The sequence below is a fragment of the Paraphaeosphaeria sporulosa genome (genome assembly GCF_001642045.1).
Source record: "Paraphaeosphaeria sporulosa strain AP3s5-JAC2a unplaced genomic scaffold CC84scaffold_16, whole genome shotgun sequence".
Taxonomy (NCBI): domain Eukaryota; kingdom Fungi; phylum Ascomycota; class Dothideomycetes; order Pleosporales; family Didymosphaeriaceae; genus Paraphaeosphaeria; species Paraphaeosphaeria sporulosa.
The window spans coordinates 467094-484375 of NW_017253375.1; the positions used below are offsets into that span (position 1 = coordinate 467094).

The 17282-nt window shown below is 52.3% G+C and overlaps 10 protein-coding genes across 10 annotated transcripts; 5 read left to right on the forward strand and 5 right to left on the reverse strand.

Moving 5' to 3' along the window:
• Positions 1-538: 538 nt before the first annotated feature.
• On the forward strand, positions 539-2015 carry CC84DRAFT_1200270 (flavin oxidoreductase; the record flags this gene model as incomplete). The annotated part of the gene is made up of 3 exons (XM_018181655.1): positions 539-676; positions 732-837; positions 910-2015. Exons 1-3 carry the CDS (start codon positions 608-610, stop codon positions 2013-2015), a joined length of 1281 nt encoding a protein of 426 aa, XP_018029420.1. The 5' UTR covers positions 539-607.
• A 138-nt stretch (positions 2016-2153) lies between these two features.
• On the reverse strand, positions 2154-4053 carry CC84DRAFT_1169760 (MFS transporter-like protein). The gene has a single exon (XM_018179750.1). It carries the CDS (start codon positions 3782-3784, stop codon positions 2243-2245), a length of 1542 nt encoding a protein of 513 aa, XP_018029421.1. The 5' UTR covers positions 3785-4053; the 3' UTR covers positions 2154-2242.
• A 173-nt stretch (positions 4054-4226) lies between these two features.
• CC84DRAFT_1131892 (uncharacterized protein) lies at positions 4227-6935 on the reverse strand. The gene is made up of 2 exons (XM_018175916.1): positions 6396-6935; positions 4227-6336 (listed from the first exon to the last, which is right to left on the reverse strand). Exons 1-2 carry the CDS (start codon positions 6908-6910, stop codon positions 4278-4280), a joined length of 2574 nt encoding a protein of 857 aa, XP_018029422.1. The 5' UTR covers positions 6911-6935; the 3' UTR covers positions 4227-4277.
• Positions 6936-7085: 150 nt separating this feature from the next.
• CC84DRAFT_415587 (uncharacterized protein) lies at positions 7086-7457 on the reverse strand. The gene has a single exon (XM_018186127.1). It carries the CDS (start codon positions 7410-7412, stop codon positions 7212-7214), a length of 201 nt encoding a protein of 66 aa, XP_018029423.1. The 5' UTR covers positions 7413-7457; the 3' UTR covers positions 7086-7211.
• A 6-nt stretch (positions 7458-7463) lies between these two features.
• Positions 7464-8366, forward strand: CC84DRAFT_1233437 (putative N,O-diacetyl muramidase). The gene has a single exon (XM_018183787.1). The coding sequence runs from the start codon at positions 7645-7647 to the stop codon at positions 8323-8325; it is 681 nt and encodes a 226-aa protein (XP_018029424.1). The 5' UTR covers positions 7464-7644; the 3' UTR covers positions 8326-8366.
• A 1057-nt stretch (positions 8367-9423) lies between these two features.
• CC84DRAFT_1169762 (uncharacterized protein) lies at positions 9424-10984 on the reverse strand. Its single transcript, XM_018179751.1, has 4 exons — positions 10538-10984; positions 10320-10485; positions 10202-10266; positions 9424-10138 (listed from the first exon to the last, which is right to left on the reverse strand). Exons 1-4 carry the CDS (start codon positions 10894-10896, stop codon positions 9511-9513), a joined length of 1218 nt encoding a protein of 405 aa, XP_018029425.1. The 5' UTR covers positions 10897-10984; the 3' UTR covers positions 9424-9510.
• An 833-nt stretch (positions 10985-11817) lies between these two features.
• On the forward strand, positions 11818-12825 carry CC84DRAFT_1169764 (uncharacterized protein). Its single transcript, XM_018179752.1, has 2 exons — positions 11818-12252; positions 12304-12825. The coding sequence occupies exons 1-2, from the start codon at positions 11953-11955 to the stop codon at positions 12742-12744; spliced, it is 741 nt and encodes a 246-aa protein (XP_018029426.1). The 5' UTR covers positions 11818-11952; the 3' UTR covers positions 12745-12825.
• A 383-nt stretch (positions 12826-13208) lies between these two features.
• On the forward strand, positions 13209-14674 carry CC84DRAFT_1169765 (FAD/NAD(P)-binding domain-containing protein). The gene has a single exon (XM_018179753.1). The coding sequence runs from the start codon at positions 13250-13252 to the stop codon at positions 14591-14593; it is 1344 nt and encodes a 447-aa protein (XP_018029427.1). The 5' UTR covers positions 13209-13249; the 3' UTR covers positions 14594-14674.
• Positions 14675-14762: 88 nt separating this feature from the next.
• Positions 14763-15718, reverse strand: CC84DRAFT_1191530 (uncharacterized protein; the record flags this gene model as incomplete). Its single annotated transcript, XM_018181189.1, has 3 exons — positions 14763-15053; positions 15104-15578; positions 15621-15718. The coding sequence occupies 3 exons, from the start codon at positions 15716-15718 to the stop codon at positions 14763-14765; spliced, it is 864 nt and encodes a 287-aa protein (XP_018029428.1).
• A 758-nt stretch (positions 15719-16476) lies between these two features.
• Positions 16477-17263, forward strand: CC84DRAFT_1264612 (uncharacterized protein; the record flags this gene model as incomplete). The annotated part of the gene is made up of 1 exon (XM_018185320.1): positions 16477-17263. Exon 1 carries the CDS (start codon positions 16604-16606, stop codon positions 17261-17263), a length of 660 nt encoding a protein of 219 aa, XP_018029429.1. The 5' UTR covers positions 16477-16603.
• Between the last annotated feature and the right edge of the window lie 19 nt (positions 17264-17282).

Sequence of the window (17282 nt, forward strand, 5' to 3'; positions counted from 1 at the left end):
CCTAGCGTGGTGGAGTTCCGCCGCCCCCATCGTCATCTTCGCTATGCACGCTGACCCGCCCTTTACCCTTCACAAGACATTCCCGTGTGCGATAAACGAAAGATCTGTGAATGGACCAGCGGCAATGCACCCACACGAGTAGAGAACGATGTAGCTCGTGAAATATCCCTGGGCTTTTTCAGGAGAGCCTCTCACGTCGTCCCACCTCTGATCCTAACGCGGATATATTCCGCAGCATTCGCGCCACTGCACTTCACCAATGATTAATTTGCTTGAGCCTCTGCTGACCGTACCAAAAGTATGTCTTTCTGTTCTCAGTCTAGCTTATACTATCCGCCGTTTACATGGGCGTCGAGATGCGCCGCGGTGGAGCTCCGCTGCCCTCCTCTGGAAAAGGGCATAGGTGTAGACTCCATGGGAAGCACGATCCTTGAATCGCAAGCAGAGGGCGCAAGATAGCACACTTGTTCCCCCTGCGTAGCTCCTATTAAACAGCGACGGTCCGACGCGTCCAATGCAATAAAACATCACATTGTCCGGAGAATCGATTCCATATATACATCAAACCATTGTCGTTTCCCTCTCAATCACCATATCTTCTGCAAATATGTCTGCACAGCTCAACCGCCCTCTCAAGACGCCCAGCGGCGTCGTCTTCCGGAATCGTTTGGTCAAGGTATATCCTTCTACTCTGTAGATACAGCAGTGACGAACCCTAACACGCGACCCAGGCCGCAATGGCAGAGTCCCTGGCAGCCGCGGACAACGACCCCACCGATGCATACATCACGCTGTACGACACGTGGAGCCAGGGCGACTGGGGAGCCGTAATAACAGGTATACCCCTTCCTTCCTTCCTTCCTTCCTTTTCACAGCACTTGCTAGAAGTTCTAAGACATTCTTCCTTAGGCGAAATGGAAGTCTCGACAACCTACATGGGCCACCCTTACAACATCAATACCAAACCCGCCCCTTCACAAACACGCGCAATAAAAGACAAATGGACACGCTGGGCCCGCGCCGCAACCCAGCACGGCACCCCCGCCCTCGTCCAGCTCGTCCACCCAGGCCGCCAATCCCCGGCCGCCTGTGGCCAAAGATCGTTCTTCTCCAAGGCCATCGCGCCCTCCGCCGTCGCCGTCTCACTGGGGCCAGGGGCATCAGACTGGCTGGCGAGCAAACTGCTCTTCGGCACCCCCCGCGCGATGAGTCGCGACGAGATATCCGAAGCGGTATCCCAGTTCGCAGCGGCTGCGAAGCTGTGCCACGAGAGCGGCTTCAGCGGCGTGCAGATCCACGCCGCGCACGGCTTCCTCCTCACGCAGTTCCTCTCCCCCAGCACGAATCTGCGGACGGACGAGTACGGGGGCTCGCCTGCCGCGCGCGCGCGCATCGTGCTCGAGGTCATCCGCGCCGTCCGCGCCGCCGTGCCGCCGTCGTTCTGCGTGGGGATCAAGCTCAACAGTGCGGACGTGGGCGGGCGCGAGGCGGAGAGCTTGGAGGAGAGTCTGGAGCAGGTTGGCCTGGTGGCCAGGGAGGGCATAGATTTTCTTGAGATTAGTGGCGGGACGCTTGAGAATATGCGCATGGCGGCTGGCGACGCGCCTGCTCCTATGGAAAAAGAGATGAGCGAGAGCACGAGGCACAGAGAGGCGTTTTTCCTCGACTACGCGAGGGCGGTGCGCGCGAGGTTCCCGGAGGTGGTTCTCATGGTGACGGGGGGGTTTCGGAGTCGCGCGGGCATGCGGGAAGCACTCGATACAGGTGCGTGTGATTTGATAGGGCTGGCGCGGCCGAGCGCGGTGTGGCCCCGCTTGCCGAGGGAGGTGCTGCTGAATGAGGAGGTGGATGATGGGGATGCGAGGTGTGAATTGAGCCTGGTCAAGGGAAACTGGTTTGTGAGGAACTTGGCGCCGAAGATTGTGGGGGTTGGCGTCGATACGCTGTATTATGCGGGACAGATTGCAATGATGGCAGAGGGGAAGGGGACGAGTGCGCCGGGGTTGGGGGCGTAGGGGTGGGTGTATGGGGGGTGTTGGATTGGCGGATGCCGTAGGATAGAAGGCTTGTGTATGAGGTGGGATAGTGTGTTACCGACTCGCAGAGTGTGGAGGGCGCGGCACAACCAGCTCCGAAATTTCAAACCTAGAACGAGAACTTGATAGATTTCAAATTTTAGTAGTTTGTGCGGATTCATGAGTCGTGGAAAGTACAGTATCCAATTCCATGCAGCCAGCTCACATCAAACTGTACCCCTCTCCTCGTCCTTGCTCTTCCGCCCATCCCAACTGCTACCCTCACTGTCCGTATCCCCCAGCAACTCATCCCATGCAGCCTCATCTACACTATCCCTCCTGTCATCCTCTTTTCTGTTGCTCCCGTCAACCTTGACATTGACAAACAACACCCACAACCCCACGTCGTACGTGACCCTGCAAATCCCCGTGGCCACAAACGCCGCGAAGAACTTGTCGTTGCCAGCCAATATCCCAGTGATCGACGGGCCCACACTCATCGCCAGCGTGCGCAACATGTGCGTGATGCCCATGACACCAGTCCGTTCCTCGGGCTTAACGACTGCAGCAATGAAAGCCGCGCGGGGGGCTTGGTCCATGCTGTTCAGGGCTGCGCGGAAGAGCAGCAAACCAACGGTCCAGCCGACGGAGTTCGGGAGCGGGATAAACGCGCTTGCGATAGACGAAGGCAGATGTGTAAACACCATGGTGTTGATCAGGCCAATGTATTTGGACAGGGGCCCCGCAAAGATGGAGGACACGGCACAGAGGAACATTGATGCGGACGTGATGTCGCCAAGGGTCGCCTTGGAGAGGTGGAATTTCTGATCGACGTAGTAGTTCATCAGGGAGTAGGGCGTCATGCCGTCGGCGAGGGAGTCGATTGCGAGCAGCGCCCAGAGCTTGTACATGATGCTGCGTGTCTGCTTGGAGATCTGCGAGAAGTAGGACGCCTTCTCCTTGCTAGCGACACGGATGTTGGGTCTTTGCGACTCGGAGGAGCGCGCGTGGCCGTCTGTAGTAGGCGTCATGGCCTCGAGCAGGACCTCCTCTTCTTCGCCATCGCCGCGGGACACACCGCGCCCGCGTTCTTGCATCTCCTTGGTCTTTTCGTTGGCCGCCTCGCATTGCTTGCTCAGTCCCAGACACAGCACGCACCCCACAACACCAAACGCGGCATACATCCAGAACAGGATATGGTATGCCTTCTTCACGTCGCCGCTGCTCTTCTCGACCCACGTGACCAGCCGCCCAGCGACCTCTGACCCTACAGCCCCCGCCATCGTCGTAGCAGTGACATACCACGCTAGGACATCGCTCCTCGTCCGTTCGTTCGTCAGCCCGCTCAACGTACTCTCTTCTACCGCTCTGAATGGCCCAGCATCTCCACCCGTTACACTGATCACTCCAATCACCGCTGCGCCCAGTAACACCCAGAAGTTCTCGGACATGGCGAACGCAGTGCCTGACAGCACCATCATCGCGGAGCCAAAGAGGAGAGTCTTGCGGCGTCCAAGTTTGTCCGCTACGAGCGTAAGGACCAGCGACAGAACAACGTCGCCCAGCAGGGTCAACGTCATGAACAAGCCGATACGAGAGTCGGGGAAATTTAAAGACGCAAAGAACAGCGCGAGAATGAGGGAGGGGATGCCGGCGGAGAACATGCGCAGACAGCGGAGCGTGATGATGATGTAGGCATCTCGGCCTGTTGCGCGGAGGGAGTGCACGCCCAGAAAACGCGCGAAGCGTGAGAGGATTGTTGGAGCCATTGTGTTTCGGGAGGGTTGCTTTGGTGAGCTTTTCACGAGAATTGTTGACGCAGCAAGTAGAAAGCCCGCTCGACAGGCACAGCAACGCTATCTCATGCGAACAAGGTGTAGGAAAGAAAAGAAAAGAAAAGAAAAGAAAAGAGAGAAGTAAGAAGAGTCGCGAATCGCCATATGCAAGGCCGGCCGCGGTTGCCGTTCGAGCCTCGACTACTGCATCTGCTAACCTCCATTTTGACCGCTCTGTTAGCAGTTGTCCAACTGCAGGGCCTGTGAGGCGAAAGCGTTAAATCCGGAGCCGAGCGTCGTTTTCCGGGGATGAAATGGGTCGCGTGCGAGGTCGGAGTCATTCTCGGATCGGAGATACCCCACTATCGGATGGCGTCATGCAATAAGTATATTAAACAACGGACCAACAACGTGAATTTGAAATGCATCTTCCAAGGACGAAGAGGGTATCATTTGTGTACGCAAACATAAAGGAAAAAGGGTCGTCTCAAACGGCGCGTACCTCCTTAGCGACAGCTGCGCACAGCTCAACCTGCACACCAGCGCCGGACAAGACATGTAACCAGAGCCTCTGCGTGTCACTCAAGCGATCGTTCTCGCTTTTCACTTCCGCAAACTTGACCTCGCCTTTCTTTGCTCCCCCTTTGGCTTCATCGGCTACCTTCCACAGAAAGAGATCAGGCACGCCGCCTCCTCGTTGGCCGTACTCCTGTGCCATGACCTTGCACACGGTCGCTAATGCTTCGCCGTCAAAACATTCAGCAATTTCAACAAGGTCTGTAACGTCATATGTCCAGTCGAGACCTACGATGCAAGTTCGACGCTCGTGATGCGCGTCGTGGACGCCTTGAATAATGGCTGGCGCATCACCATTTGATATTTCGTTCAGTCGTGCGTTGATCTCGCTGATGCGGGACGGATAGAACGCGTCGGTGTGTAAATCCAGCGGGCATGTTTGGTACGCCGTTTGGAAAACATTAGGTACGTATGTGAACATGATGTCGGAGAAGAGGTATGCGAACAATGTGCGCACGATGCCTCCTTCGCTGTGGAACCCCTTCCAGCCTTCATTGCGGTAATGCGAAAGACACATGGCCTCTACGCTGCATTCGCCGCCTTCTCGCGGGTCAACCCATATTGTTTTCGCTCCACGTCTGCCAGAGCTATTAAACGTTGAGCTGTCGCTTCGTCTCAGGAGCGGAACTTGTCGCTCGATGCGGATGCCTTCGAACGTTACGACTATGGGCTTCGTTAGGCGCACGTGGGAGAAATCGTGTTGCGCTCGTTTGACTGTCTTGAGGCTCTTCTCAAGCTTTGTAATTCGCTTCTGCAAATCATAATGGTATATGATGTGAACAAGATTGTCCTGCAATCCTGCTTCGCAAGTCTGGAGTGCGATGTGCTTCCAGTGCTTCTTCTGCGCCTCATCGCTGCGACCTTCCGCATCTGTGAGTGCGCCCAGGTAGTGCTCCTCTAATAATGCTTTTCGCTGGTACCACGCCCCACGCCGAGAATGGTGGAAGAGGCGTTGCTGTAAAAGCTCTGTGATCAACTCGTGTTCACGCTTGTGATCTTTTCGCCGAGCGATTACCGTTGTGGCTTTGTGAATTATGCGTGTGTATACCCATGCTGGCGACAGCCGGCGCAGATAGGCACCTTCGCCACTGTGGTATATGTTTTCCTCTTTGCGTTGTTCTTCTTGCAGAAGAACTTTCCAGCGTGGGTAGACCTCCTCAAAGATGTCAATGATGTCTTGATAGCCCGCTTCGGAGACTCGGCCATTAAACTCCAGTATGTTGTCAATGCGGAACTGCGTTCGAATCGATGCCTCAAATTCAAGAAGTAACGAGCGCGACCCGAAAATGTTAGCAGAGCGGGACACAATATACTCTGGAAAGTTGCGCCGTGCAATCTTTGCCAGAATGATAGTAGTCAACGATTTTTCTGTCCATTCAGTAGAGCGGTAGAAGACCAGGTGAACACGCTCGAAGAGCTTGAGCGGTGCAAACGAAAGCCGAATGCAGGGTCCCGTCTCATTCATGATTTTGCGCGTGAAATGTAAGTCACGATTCGCATCGGATGTTAGATCCTCTGACGGTTCGCTATCCGGCGTTTCCAATCCAGACGTAGATGATCGCCGTGAGCTTTCTGTGTCCGACCGCTTCAAGCCGACAAAGCCCAGACCAACTTGCCGCCGGCTTGTCCGTCGCAGAGCGTTAACCAGCTCCTTCTTGTTTTTCCCTTGGACCTTCGCTTCTTTCGCAAAAATTTTGAGCTCGTCTAACTTCAATAGTGATGACGCCTGCTCCAGTGTTGTGATCTCCGCCTCAGAACGATCCGCAAAGGTGAACGAAGATGCCAGCGTTGCGCCTGCGGGCGCTGCCTGCTCACCGGGGTGTTCTTCCGCTGGCGAAGAGGTCGCAGGTAGATTATACGAGCGTTGCAGTGTGGCGATTGCAGCATCAAGATTCGAGATGTCACTATGGTAGCCGATGTTCTTAATACGATGCCAGGCTGACGTTTTGCGTAGAAAGAATCGCACGTAGCTAGATGGACAATTGTTAGCAAAAGCCACGCAGCAGGACTACGATAAAGGGAGTGGTACAGATACTGGGCTTCATAGTTCAGAGCCCTCCATACTTTGAACACCTCGGCCTCAGCTTCATCGAACAGATGGCTCTCCTCGTCGAGGACAGTGTCCAAAGCCAGATTGAAGGCATCGACGTATATAGAGCTCTTCCCTCTGACCCAGTTTCGACCCTTCAGTCGCTCCTCTGTCTCCTCCTTCGTTTCCTCCTGCGATGCCTTGAAGGCCTCATACTCCTCAATTGCCTCTTCGTCGCTCTTCACAGGTGGCAATGCGCTCTCCAGGTCCGTTTTATGCGGTTCGCTGGCCTCTTCAACCGGGACATTATCGTCTTCGGCATCCAAATCTGGTACCTCGCGGTTTGCAAACTTCGCAGCCTTGCGTGGGCTTCGCCTTTTCGAGGGAGAGTCGTCGAGTTTCTGCTTCTTCGTCGGAGGCTCCTTGACGTCATCGATCTTCGTGGGCTTTGACTGTTTAATAAAGCGTGTGATCATTTGATTGTGCTTCGAGGGGCTGCGTGGACTGAGTGCCATTGTCGCAGTCGAGGTTGCAGCCCCGCGATGGTAATGGATGCAGATGCAGCGCCGAGCATCAGCCTGGAACGCGCCAGCGAAACGCGTGGTCACATGATAACGCTAATCCCAGCAGGGTTTCTTTTGGCTCATCCCTACAGCCAACCACCGCAGTCCTATCGCATTGGAACCTAAGGCACGACGACAGCCATATCAATCTAAATTGAACGTTAAAGTCTCGACGGGCGATCTCAAGGTGGCCTTGAGAGCAACGCCCAAAGTCCCCAAAAGTCATACACATATAGAACATGCTCATTCAGATTCACCTATCCCTGATCACGAAGCCGATCCCATCTGATATACAGCAGGCACAAGAACACTCCGACCTTCTTCTTTGAGAAATCTTGTCCTGGGTACAAAGTGACGCGTCGTGCGACCATGCTGCTATATTGCAGCCTATGCTTAGAATACCATGAAGCCATAGTGTTGGCACCCTTCTGCATTGGTGAAAAACTATCTTCATTTCGCAGGCGCAGACCACTAGGTAGGAGGATGGTAGCTCTGTACAGGGTCATCGCAGGTGAGGTGTGATCGTTACTTTGACCAACTAGCAGCGCACCTTTGCGTGGCTGCCCGACGATCAGATGCGATGGCAGCTCTACTATGTATAAAACCACCAGGAACAGTACCTTCCTGATGGATGCGCTTCACATCCGAGTTCTTCATCGAGAGGTCAACCCGAAAAACCCTTCACGATGCAACTGCTCGATTATATTCCTCTCCTTTCTACCATCTTCTACAGAGGTACCCTCGACAGGCGTACCATCCAGGGCCTTGACATCTCCCACCACCAGAACAACCCTAACCTCACTGATGCCCACGGTGTTGGCCTATCCTTCGTGTACATCAAAGCAACCGAAGGCCCTACCTACGCCGACCCCAAGTTCACCGAGCACTACCGCGCAGCGACCGACGCTTCCTTCCTCCGCGGCGGCTATCACGTCGCACGCACCGACCTGTCCGATGGCGCTGCACAAGCACAGTTCTTCCTGTCCAACGGTGGTGGCTGGACCGCCGACGGTAAAACCCTCCCAGGCCTCCTTTCCATCGGCTTAGAAGATGACTGTGCGGGCCTTACACCAAAGGAAACGCAGGAGTGGATCCAACGGTTTGTGGAAACCTATGAAGAAGCAACGAAGCGCTCGCCAGTGATTGGAACAACAAATGAGTGGTGGGTAGAGTGCACTGGCAACACGCCGAAGTTCAACGAAAAGAGCGCATTGCTGTTGGCGAACTGGGGTGACAGTGTGGGAATGATCCCTGGTGGTTGGCACTTTGCGACAATCTGGCAGTATAAGGAAGGGGGCGCTTGGGGCGGCAACAGTAACATATTCAGTGGGAACGCAGACGCTTTGAGGGAACTAGCAGATGGTTGAGAAGGCCATGGTCTTTTGACGGGTTGCGCCTCTTCTTCGAACGGTAGTATTCTGAGTCCGCTGGTGATGTACTTCGTCATTACGAAGGTTTTCTTTCCGCTTCACCAGATTGGTATCCTGTTGACAGCTGAGCGGATGCCCAGGTGCTATCTGAATATATTGCGATGAACACTAACGTGGCTCTGCGTGATGTCCAGAAGTGTTGGGCAAGGTGCGTTGCTACTGCAATCCATTCGCATCTGCATCACCCTAAGTCATAACAGTCTCTCCGCCTCCCACTTTACTGCAAGTTGCCTTCATTCAGCCATATCACTGCCTGGATCGACCAGCAAATTGGCGCCTCTCGGAATGCAGCCCAGAAGCGAACGTTCACGTACGTTGCTGTGAGTACATGGTCATAGTCACAGCAGAAGACGACTCATCAACAACCAGAGAGAAAGAGTACGATGCAAACGAATCGCTGCTTTTGCGCTTGCCCACGGAGCTCAAGCTGGCAATTTACGAAACTGCTATCAGGGCCCCCAATTAAAAGATCAGTAGTACGTCCAGATACAATTGTGGCACTCGATTTAACTTCCCGAAACCGGACAACGACAGCTAGAATCCATTCAATCTCACCGCTGTATGTCGCCAGATCCACGCTGAAACCATCGCTCTCGTCGTAAAGCGAACCACATTTGATATTCATGGTTCGGTTAGATTGTTACATCAATGGCTGGATAATACGCCTTCACCAAAGTGCGAAAACATCACATCGATCTTGACTTGTGACAATTTGCATTACATGTGTACGGAATGTGCAGGACTGTGGGCAAAGGGACCTCTCTCGCTCACTGGATGCGCTCCCAGGTCTTGAGCATCTCCACGCAAAAATCACTTCTGGTGCGCATTCTGACAACATGATCTGATTCGTCTTGGGCTAGGGTCTTCTTTCTAATGGTAAAGTATCGAAAGATTGTCGATGGGATTCGATGAGATTTTCAAAACGGCAAACGTGGACAGACCGACTATTTGATTCCAGATAAGCCTGGTGAAAACTTTCGAAAATCAGAACACTCCGTTATCACCAGTGAGGCTATCTAATCGAAAGCTCTAAATGATCTGTTGAGTCAAGCTGTACTTCGATACATGCTCTCTATCGTTGCTCTATCTTAGGATCTATCACACAAGCCGCTGGGGCTCATCTCAGTACATCACCACCGCCAGCCGCCTGTTCTTACTCGCCACGTCTGGTGTGCCCGATCCGCCTACGATATATGCTCTTTCCTGCCTGACGACATTGTTCAAGTAGTCAATAGCCGCTTGGTTTGGTCCACCGTTCCAGTTTCCCACAGTAGTATCGGTCGCCCGTTCTCCGTTAGGCTTGTTGCGAATTGCTGCTTCTGGCGCACCGGAAACCACATCTTCAGTAAATCCGTTGATAACGTTGCTTCCATCGGTTGACGCGATGGTCGCGGCACCGTCACAACCTTGCTGAAGCGAGATATCTCCATGTGCGCCATGGTCGTCTGCGGCTTCCAGTTGGAACTCCACCCAAGTGGCGGGCAACTCCGTCCCACGTTGAAGGCGGCCCTTGAAGGTACTAGGGAGGGACACAAACTGTGTCTCATTGGGCTGCAATTTCACCGAGGTAAGAGGATGGTCGAAGTTAGCACCTGCTGTCCCATTGCCGTTCCAGTAGTTGTCGTAGAAGAAGTACTCGCATTCTCTCTGGGACGAATTTGTCAACACAATACCTGGACCGCCGTCGTCCACCGAGGCAACGGACATGGGCTCTTCGTAGGCTGCAGTCATCACAGGCTCGGGAGCATCCCTATCACAGATCGACAAAATAAGCGAGTGTATTGGCAGATCTACGTACAAACTATGTGCTTACCGCGGCGTGCAGTCGTCGTCGTTGTAACAGATGAGAATGTCACAGCTGCCTTGAGCAGCAGAGCTCTACTTGAATTAGCATTTGGGCCTAGCGGATCGGTCTGACTCGAGCGACTTACCTGAGCGTTGTCGTTAGCGTTACCAGGACTTCCTCCCCAAGCTCCGACGCCAATGTACGTCTTTCCATCAGCGAACGACCTGACGAACTCCTCCAGCTGCGGAAAGTCCTTCGGCGCATCGATCCTTCTAACAACGCCATCGTTAACGTGCACGCACTGACTCAAGCTGCAGAACTCCGATTAGCGTAGATTACAACCACACAAAGCAAACTACTCACTTGTCCTTGACCCCCTGATCAGCCCTGTTCCAAGCGTCGTTCAAATTCTGCATGAACCTCGGGTCCCCCTTGCGCGTCCAGTCCTTGCCAACTTGCTGGACAATCAAATTACCGCCAGCTCCGCAGATGTTGGATAGATCAATGAAGTCGTTGCCGCCAAAGCCGTTCTTGGTAAGCTCGGCTTGCTCGCCGATGCAGCCATCGTGGATAGCAATGATCGCGCCAGATGTGCCATCTGGGGCTTCAACGGTGGACTCTCCATTGGCGGGGACGTTGATGTCCTGGTTGTTGTTCCAGCCGTGGACTTGGAAGAGCTGGTCGTGCCCCGACATGTTGCGGATGAAGATGGTGTGGGACATGATGGATTAGGCTGGTAAACTGGAAGAGATGCTTTCGAATCTAAGATGTGATTGCTCACGATGAATGAATTGCTGTAGTACTGAAGTCTGTTGATGGTGTTCTAAGTGTACCTACACCAAGGTACTTATACATGTTGTACTGAACGCTATCTTGGAGAGCACTCGTTTCTCGGATGTATGCTTAGGTTCTTCGTACAGGGCGGTAAGCACGTGAGTATGATGCATTACCGGGCGTATCTTTTCAGCTGAGCTGGCTAAGCAGTGGCTGGTCGGTTCTACCCTTTCGCGGCGGTGTAAAGCGTAAGCTGAGAGGTGGAGCCTTACCGAAATCTTACGCGCAATCGGTCCACCTCAAAGTAACAAGTGAAATCGAGAAAATGCGACTTTCTTCGTGCGAAAGTTTCGATAGTAAGTGAAAGATGGAAATCGCATCTCCGTAATTGCGATCGCTGCAATTTTGAATACGTCCTAGAGGTGCAAAACTCGTGGCTACATAGAAGTTCGCTTCGCGGTGATTCCTATAGTGGCCTAGTTTACTTCCATGTCCATCTCATGCCATCGATAAAGTAAATGCTACCAGTCTCCGGAAAAGTACCTAGCGATATCGCTAACCATATCCAGGTAGCATTACAAGGATTTTTCGAGCTTTTGGATGACATCTGGTGATGTTCGCTGAGCCTCATCGCCCATTCACGTGGGTGGTGGCACAATTGCCCGGTACAGTCAGCCAATAACCCGAGCGTTTGAGAAGCCACATCTTACTGAATACTGCAACCCACGTGTAGGAGCAAAGCCTCTAATGCTACTGTTCGTAGTTTACGGTGGGATCAGGGCCAGCAGACTTGCGGTATAGCCTCAATAAGGCCAGTTTGGTTGAAGTTCAGCCTGCGGCTGACGCCGTGGCTTCAGGAACTCCGGGCCCTTACCGCCAGTGCTCTTAGCTACCTTCATTACCTTTACAAGAAACTGTATAAGAGCACAGCGGTTACGTCTTTGTTGTGCAGTAAATTACCAACTTCCTACACTTCGCCTGCCACTTTCCCTACAACAAGCACAATGGTCATCAAAAAGCGATCCCTCCTTTGGGACTACACCAACACCAACAACCTAGCCGGTAGGATGGACACCGTCAATTTTGATGGCCCAATATCTTCGGTCTCCAATTGGAATGCATGGGTTCCACCAGAGCTCAAGGGCCGCGCTCCCTTCCGTCCCATGATCCATCTCGAGCGCGAACTCAATGGCAACGAATGGCAGTGGATTCTAGACTCTGATCAACCGATCATCCACTTCTTCAACGAGCCAGAGAGGAACGGCATCAGCCCACAGAAGGCGGCTGATTACTGGCACAACCAGGTACCGGCCCTCCAAGACAAAGCTCTATGCGCAGCACTAATGCCGTAATAGGTGATCCCTGCTCTCCGCAACGACCGACACAAACAGCTCGTCTCGCCGTCTTGCGCTTCCGACCCAGCAGGACAGCAATGGATTGCAGATTTCATGAACCTTGTGGGGGACGCTCGTCCTGATTATCTTGGGCTGCACTGGTATGGCGTCGAAGCGTCGGAGTGCCAGCAGTTCATCTCTTCGATGCACGACAAGTTTGGTCTGCCAGTTATTGTGTCCGAGATCGCCAGTATTGACAGGAACTACGACAGTGTGCACGCTTTCACACGCGATATGTGCAACTGGATGGATGGTGTTGACTGGATCTTCGAGTACGCGTTCTTTGGCTGCATGCAGAATATGCCGGATGACTTTGTGAGCCCTGCGGCGCGGCTGATGGACGAAGGGGGCAATTTCACTGACTTGATGTGGAAATACATGAGCGACCAGCCGATGTTCTGAGGGGGTACGGTAATTGTTGAGGGGCGTACCATCCTATATATTCTCGTATTAGTCTCGTATTCATGATCTGTCATTTTGTCGCTTTTGCATTGATACCTCACTTGTTTATTAGTCCACTTTGGAAAGGCAGCTGCATCGTTAGGTGAAAAGTCCAAGTACAGCGTGTTAAAATTCGCGCCAAGTAGATGGTCTCCCAATATTGACTCATGGTGTCAGTTGCTCAAAGCACGCATGAATGTACGGGCTTTGGTGGAGTCATTCCCACAGAGGCGCAATGATCATACGAAGGCCATGCGCATTGTGGAGGCTATGTGTGCCGCGATTTTGAAATGATATGTGGTGCAGTCAATTGGTGGATATCTTAGCTCATTAGACGGCAAGAACATTCGGTAGTTTAGGGGACACTACTCTCCGAAAGTCGGATAAAGAACCGCGGTTAATAACATCCGGTGTCGCAGACCATCAAATATTCACATCGCGGCGGACTTGAATCAACAATCGCAACATGCCTTTCTTGAGTTCGCAGCCCAAAATTCTCATTGCTGGTGCTGGCATTGGCGGCCTCACCGCGGCGCTATCGCTACACGCAGCCGGGTTTTCGGACATCCAGATTTTCGAAGCATCGTCAACTCTTACCACATTGGGTGTGGGAATAAATGTTCAACCTTCTGCAGTATTAATCCTCCGAAATCTTGGATTACTGGAAGCCCTTGAACATACAGGAATCGAGACTCAAGAATTGAACTTCTACAACCGACATGGCGACTCGATCCTTAGCGAGAAAAGAGGCAAGCATGCGGGTTATACCGTACCTCAATTTTCGATTCACAGGGGCGAATTTCAGATGTTGCTTCTAAGTGCCGTGAAGGAGCGGCTCGGTGAGGATGCGGTGCATCTGAACCACGCCTTAACAGGATTCTCACAAGATTCCAAGTCAATCTCAGCGGAATTTTCTCAGCGGCGGGACGGCGCTGCGGCAGAGCTGTCTGGTATATCCGGCGATATATTGATTGCAGCTGACGGAATAAATTCGACTGCAAGGAGGATACTGTACCCTGACGAAGGTCCACCACGTTTCTCGGGTCGCATGCTCTGGCGTGGGTGTTTGGAGCGTGAACCGTACCTAACTGGCGCATCAATGGTGTGGGCAGGACATGCAGATCAAAAGTTCATTGCGTACCCGATTTCTCAGAGGTCAGCGGACAAAGGCAAGAGTCTTGTAAATTGGATCGCGGAACTGCGCATACGAGGGAAAGACGACAAGGACCTAACGCCACCAAAGACTGACTGGACCAAGGCTGTGGACAAGAGCATCTTTGAGGGGCCGTTCGAGAAATGGAGGTGTGGAGGCCTGGAGATGAAAGATCTTATCGATAAGACTGAAAAGGTTTTCGAGTTCCCAATGTCAGACCGTGACCCGGTAGACCAGTGGTCATTTGGTCGACTGACACTCCTCGGCGATGCAGCACACGCGATGTATCCCATTGGTTCGAATGGCGCATCCCAAGCCATCATCGATGCCGAAACACTGGCTAAACACATGAAAGCGACTGAGAATGTGACTGCAGCTCTGAAAGACTATGAAGTGGAAAGGTTGCCGCCCACGGCGCAGATTGTTATGGCCAACCGCGCGAACGGTCCTGATCATGTGCTGCAAATGGCGGAAGAAAGGGCGCCGGACGGTTTCACTAACATCTACGACATCATTCCAAAAGAAGAATTAGAGGAGATCGGTGCAGTGTACAAGAAGGTCGCTGGATTCGATATGGGGAACGTCAATGCGAAGGCAGAAGCAACAAAAGAGGAGAGCAGCAGGTTAAAGCTGAAAAGCCCGAAGGATTGGGTATAGGTAGTCAATCTTAGTTTAGCTGCATTTGATACGACCAGAAGACGATTTTCCTGGTAGCTAGCTATCGACTGGCCGCGAAGCTATTTTCTACTTGCATTGCTCGCCGATTCCACTGTACATCTGTGGAAACGCTGAGATGCTAAGGTCAAAAAATTTCTATTCCGGAAATTTAAGGCTTGCAAACCGTAGCGCCACAGTCAGGATCCTGATCGTCCGTGCCAGGTCTTGGAGCGCCGAAATCCTGCTGACACAGCGCTGTCCACAGGACATGGCTGGCATAATACGCATAGCTGTCCGCGTTCAACCGTGCCTGATCTTTGGGAATTTTGTCATAGACATTCACGGGACCATATCCGTCATTTCCGTTCGGGTTGTCGACAATGGAGCCGAAAGACGCCTTTATCATGCTATCCATATGCATATACTCATGCAGAAGGGTCATGCCTAGGGTGTTCATACGCTGATCACTTTGTCAGTACTAAGCATATAAACTAGCGTAGAGCAACACACATAACTGACGGTATCACCGAGGTCGCCACCATCTTTAGCGCATACCGTGTAGAAGTCGAGCGCATCCTCATCGTCTATATCCTTACTAGGGAGGGCTGTGACGGCCTTCTTCTTGAATGAGTTTGGGCAGAGCACAATGTACGGATTCTCCGTATCTTCATCGTTCGAGTATGCCAGTGTCTGGTCATCACACAGGTTATCATCGTCGCTCTTCTGAATCAAAATCTTGTCGAGGTAGTCATTGCCTTTCTGGCCGTTCGTAAGATCGACAAATATTCTCTTGATCTCGGCACGATCAGCTTCATCGAAGTAATGAGGGTAAATGTCGTTATCGTCATCAATGTATGAAGTAACGTAGGAGGCCAGCTCAAGTGCATCGTTTATGGCTGTCTCGGTCTTCTCAAGGGTGTTTGGCTTGGGTTCCTCATTCTCGTCGAAATCCGCACCTGTGTTAGGCTCGCCACGTTTCGTAATGCTAGGGCGATCAAGGATTGGCCCACGTCTTTGGGTAGTAGACCTTTTGGACAGGTCTTGTGAGGAACTTGGAGTAGGCGAAGCGAAGGCACCATGAATGGAGCCCGACAAGGCCAAGAAGGGCAAAGAAAAGAAGTACATGTTGTCTGTTGGTTAGATGAAGAAGTCGCTCGTTCTGATGATAAGTTCTTGAGCGCAATGAGCGTGTCTTTATACGGCGATTCGCTGCGAGGCTGAGAGTGAACCAAAGTCAGTAAATCGTTACTAATTGAGGAAGAAAACACAGATTGGGGCTCCATCATGATCGTCTTACTTATTGCCGGCAACCGGCACGTTCGCAATGCGGATGGAAGCATTAGTGCACTCTATGCGAAGCCAAGCGCCCATGTTCAGTTGTCGATTCACGCCTCCAGCTGACAGGATCCTCTTTTGTGTGAGAAAACTACGTAATAGGTTGCGCTGCGTCTCACACGCCTTGTATTCCTAGTCTTAGGCTTGGAAGAGTATCACATGTAATACTAAAAGGAGCTCAACGGTTGACCAATAGATCAACCGGATTCAGAGTTGTAGTACTGATACCGCAGCTTGATATAGATTCTCGTGCGAACGATCCACCCAGCCATACTATGTGCATGCCTGCCGCATTGATGCTCAGCTCATGTAATCCGAAACTCAAGCTTGGGCAAATCTTGGGCACCCAAAATCCTATAAGGTAATTTGTGGGCAAGAGCAACCCTTCTTGGCAGGTTTCAGAGGTGATCTTGAAGTAGGCAGTGCCTGGCGTTAGGGGGCCAGGGCCAGGGCATGACGTCAACCTCGTAAGCGGCTGCCAAACCCGATTACAGAAGAATAACGCCCATGCGTATCCACGTCTAAAAGAGACACTACGTACAAAGTCCATCTTATTGTCTCACAGCAATTCGACTCTTGTTCCCCTTCAGCCGGCTTCCAGATAATTCTTTCGAATTTCGTTCCTTAACTCCAGGCGAACCTAGCACACAGATATACTCAGCTCGATGCCAACCCATGATGGCATCTGCTAGCGAAGAATCACCTCGGATAACTGTCGAGATCGTTTTCGACCGGTTGTCTCATTCTTTCTCTCAGCCATCTCCTCCAATACTCACACTCACGCTCACTTCACACGCCAAGACTCCGCTGACGCTCTTCACGTGGGGAACTCCATTTTCCCTCCCCCGTGCTTTAACGAGCAATGGCTTTGTGATCACCGATACCAGCTCTGGACAAAATGTCAAGACATCACTCATGCAAGTACAACGCACGCCACTGAAGCGTACAAGAGGAAGTCCAGATGAACAATATTTCCTTACTCTCCAACCGGAGTCTCCTGTACATCTATCAACAGGCTTTGGTCGGGGCGGAGGAGGCGTCAAGCCGCAGCCAAAGTCAGTTGTTGAACGAGGCCTCGAGGTTGATGCAAATGGTAACGAGGTCAACCTGAGGCGATCAAAATCAGCTACTGGTGTGGATGGCTTGGAACCCGGTCGGAAATACGAGATAGGATTGAACACAGATCTCCTAGACATCATCAGGTGGGCTCCAGCTGAAAAAGAAGATATCCTGGTGGAAGGAACCGGAGAAGGGTCATATGTGCAAGATTACGAGTGGAACAAGGGCTCACTCAACTTCAGTGTGCGGCAATCTACGCTGAGTGTAGAGACATAGGATATGGCCAATCTTTGTT

Coding starts and splice junctions, on each gene's coding strand:
- CC84DRAFT_1169760 (XM_018179750.1), bottom strand. CDS start 3,784: ATGGCTCCAACAATCCTCTCACGCTTCGCGCGTTTTCTGGGCGTGCAC.
- CC84DRAFT_1131892 (XM_018175916.1), bottom strand. CDS start 6,910: ATGGCACTCAGTCCACGCAGCCCCTCGAAGCACAATCAAATGATCACA. Junction 6,337..6,395: donor AACTATGAAGCCCAGTATCT/GTACCACTCCCT, acceptor TTGTCCATCTAG/CTACGTGCGATTCTTTCTAC.
- CC84DRAFT_415587 (XM_018186127.1), bottom strand. CDS start 7,412: ATGAAGATAGTTTTTCACCAATGCAGAAGGGTGCCAACACTATGGCTT.
- CC84DRAFT_1233437 (XM_018183787.1), top strand. CDS start 7,645: ATGCAACTGCTCGATTATATTCCTCTCCTTTCTACCATCTTCTACAGA.
- CC84DRAFT_1169762 (XM_018179751.1), bottom strand. CDS start 10,896: ATGTCCCACACCATCTTCATCCGCAACATGTCGGGGCACGACCAGCTC. Junction 10,486..10,537: donor GATCAGGGGGTCAAGGACAA/GTGAGTAGTTTG, acceptor GGAGTTCTGCAG/CTTGAGTCAGTGCGTGCACG. Junction 10,267..10,319: donor ACGCTAACGACAACGCTCAG/GTAAGTCGCTCG, acceptor TAATTCAAGTAG/AGCTCTGCTGCTCAAGGCAG.
- CC84DRAFT_1169764 (XM_018179752.1), top strand. CDS start 11,953: ATGGTCATCAAAAAGCGATCCCTCCTTTGGGACTACACCAACACCAAC. Junction 12,253..12,303: donor CTGATTACTGGCACAACCAG/GTACCGGCCCTC, acceptor ATGCCGTAATAG/GTGATCCCTGCTCTCCGCAA.
- CC84DRAFT_1169765 (XM_018179753.1), top strand. CDS start 13,250: ATGCCTTTCTTGAGTTCGCAGCCCAAAATTCTCATTGCTGGTGCTGGC.